Source organism: Labrus mixtus, chromosome 13 (genome assembly GCF_963584025.1).
Source record: "Labrus mixtus chromosome 13, fLabMix1.1, whole genome shotgun sequence".
Taxonomy (NCBI): Eukaryota; Metazoa; Chordata; class Actinopteri; order Labriformes; family Labridae; genus Labrus; species Labrus mixtus.
The window spans coordinates 21013846-21015634 of NC_083624.1; the positions used below are offsets into that span (position 1 = coordinate 21013846).

At 34.4% G+C, this 1789-nt stretch overlaps 1 protein-coding gene across 1 annotated transcript; it reads right to left on the bottom strand.

Annotated features, from left to right (window-relative positions):
• Positions 1-330: 330 nt before the first annotated feature.
• Positions 331-1332, bottom strand: LOC132986542 (olfactory receptor 10A3-like). The gene has a single exon (XM_061052994.1). It carries the CDS (start codon positions 1330-1332, stop codon positions 367-369), a length of 966 nt encoding a protein of 321 aa, XP_060908977.1. The 3' UTR covers positions 331-366.
• Positions 1333-1789: the final 457 nt, after the last annotated feature.

Genomic DNA, 1789 nt, shown 5'->3' on the forward strand with positions numbered 1-1789 from the left:
AGCTCCAAAATAAGTTTCCAACATCAGCTTGTAGTGTTCAGGAAGAATCAGGAAGAACAAAACATACATAGAATGTAATTAATGTCTGTCAAAGTTTGTATTTACTATAATATTTAGAGTAGCTTTTATATATACATCATTATTTCAACTTTCCTTTTTCTTATGATATTTCACATTCTACACAATTTGTTTAAGACTATACAATTCAGAAACTGTAAATCATCTGAGCAGCTCATTTTTAAAGCATTAGATGATATAGGCAAGGGTTGCATGCTCCCAGCAAACTTCAATTTACAGATTGTATCGTACCATGAGGTCTTATGATGAGACTGTTTTTCTTTTGTTGAGACTTTTGATGCAGAGCATTCAAACAATCACTGAAGAATCTGATATTTTTCTTTTAATTTTAGCTTTAAAGCAGAATATCTTGATAATGTGTCTTCTAATTTCTGGTAATTTCAGGCCATACACTAGAGGATTCAGAAGTGGAGGAATGATAACAAATTCTAAAGAAATAATTATGGCAGTGAATGGATTTATGTTTTCAAGATTTTGTCGGCTCAGGGCAGTATCACTAAATGATGTTATAGAATAAATACCAAATGATATAACATGTGGTAAACAACTCTGTAAAACTTTCCCCCTGACCTCTGATGAGTTTTTCCAACAAGCAACAACAATTCTCAGGTAAGTGTAGAAGATAAAAGCAAAGGGAATGAAAGCTATTGTTATTGCCCCCAACATTGCAAAAAGATTATCAACAGCATCTGTAATACATGATAATTTGACAATATTCCAGCTGGCACAGTACACCTTCTCTATAATGTTTCCACATAGAGGAAGCCTGACTATCATGTTAAGTGTTATTGTGAGGTTACAGGCTGGGCTGACCCAAGCCAAAAAAGCTAACATATAGACTGTTTTAGAGTTCATCTTTCTGTGATAATGTAAAGGATGACAAACAGCAACATATCTATCATATGACATTATGCTCAGTATGGTCAGTTCATAAGAAGCATATGTGTAAATAATATAGATCTGAGTGAAACAAGCAGGACGAGAGATTAAATGACTATCAGACAGTAGATCCATTAAGAATCTGGGGAAGAAACCAGTGGACCCATACAGAGAGTTGACAGATAAAAATGCAATGAAAATATACATTGGCTCATGAAGTGTCCTTTCCCTTATTATGATCAATATCATGGCAAGATTTGCAGACACAGTAAAACTGTAGAGAAGAAGGCAAAAAACAAAGGATGGATAACGGTAGTGTCCAATGTTCATGAACAAAGTAAGGTTAAAGTAAAAAGAGTTAGTGCTGTTTTCCATCCTCTAAACCAAATTGCCTTCCTGCTTTGAAAAAAAGTCAGTATTTTGGTTCTTATACCTCTTACCGCAATTTTGAATAATCAGCAACCTCCCAAAGAAATCTGCTGTTCAACCTCAAGTGTAATCTGTATTTTACACGTGAGTTTGAGCATGATTAAAACACACATATGAACCACATCTGAGGTGCTCAAAATCTTTTATGTACTCTTGGTAGACGTCATCACATCAATTAGCCTATGGAGAGTTTAGGAAACTTTTCAAGTTTCTGTTATGGTGTGAGATTGACCATTTGATTGACTGCTACAATTTTTGAGTGCTTTATCAACAACAAAATCATCTCTACATTAACTGCTTCATTTGGAAGTCATGGGGTATGCTTTGAAGCACTGTTGTGTTGCATTTAATGCAGTAAGCACTTTTGCGTTTGCAAAATGTGTTGCATTTAATTTAGCAAAAT

What these genes read in the sequence shown, in the direction of transcription:
- LOC132986542 (XM_061052994.1), bottom strand. Translation starts at nt 1,332, where the DNA reads ATGGAAAACAGCACTAACTCTTTTTACTTTAACCTTACTTTGTTCATG.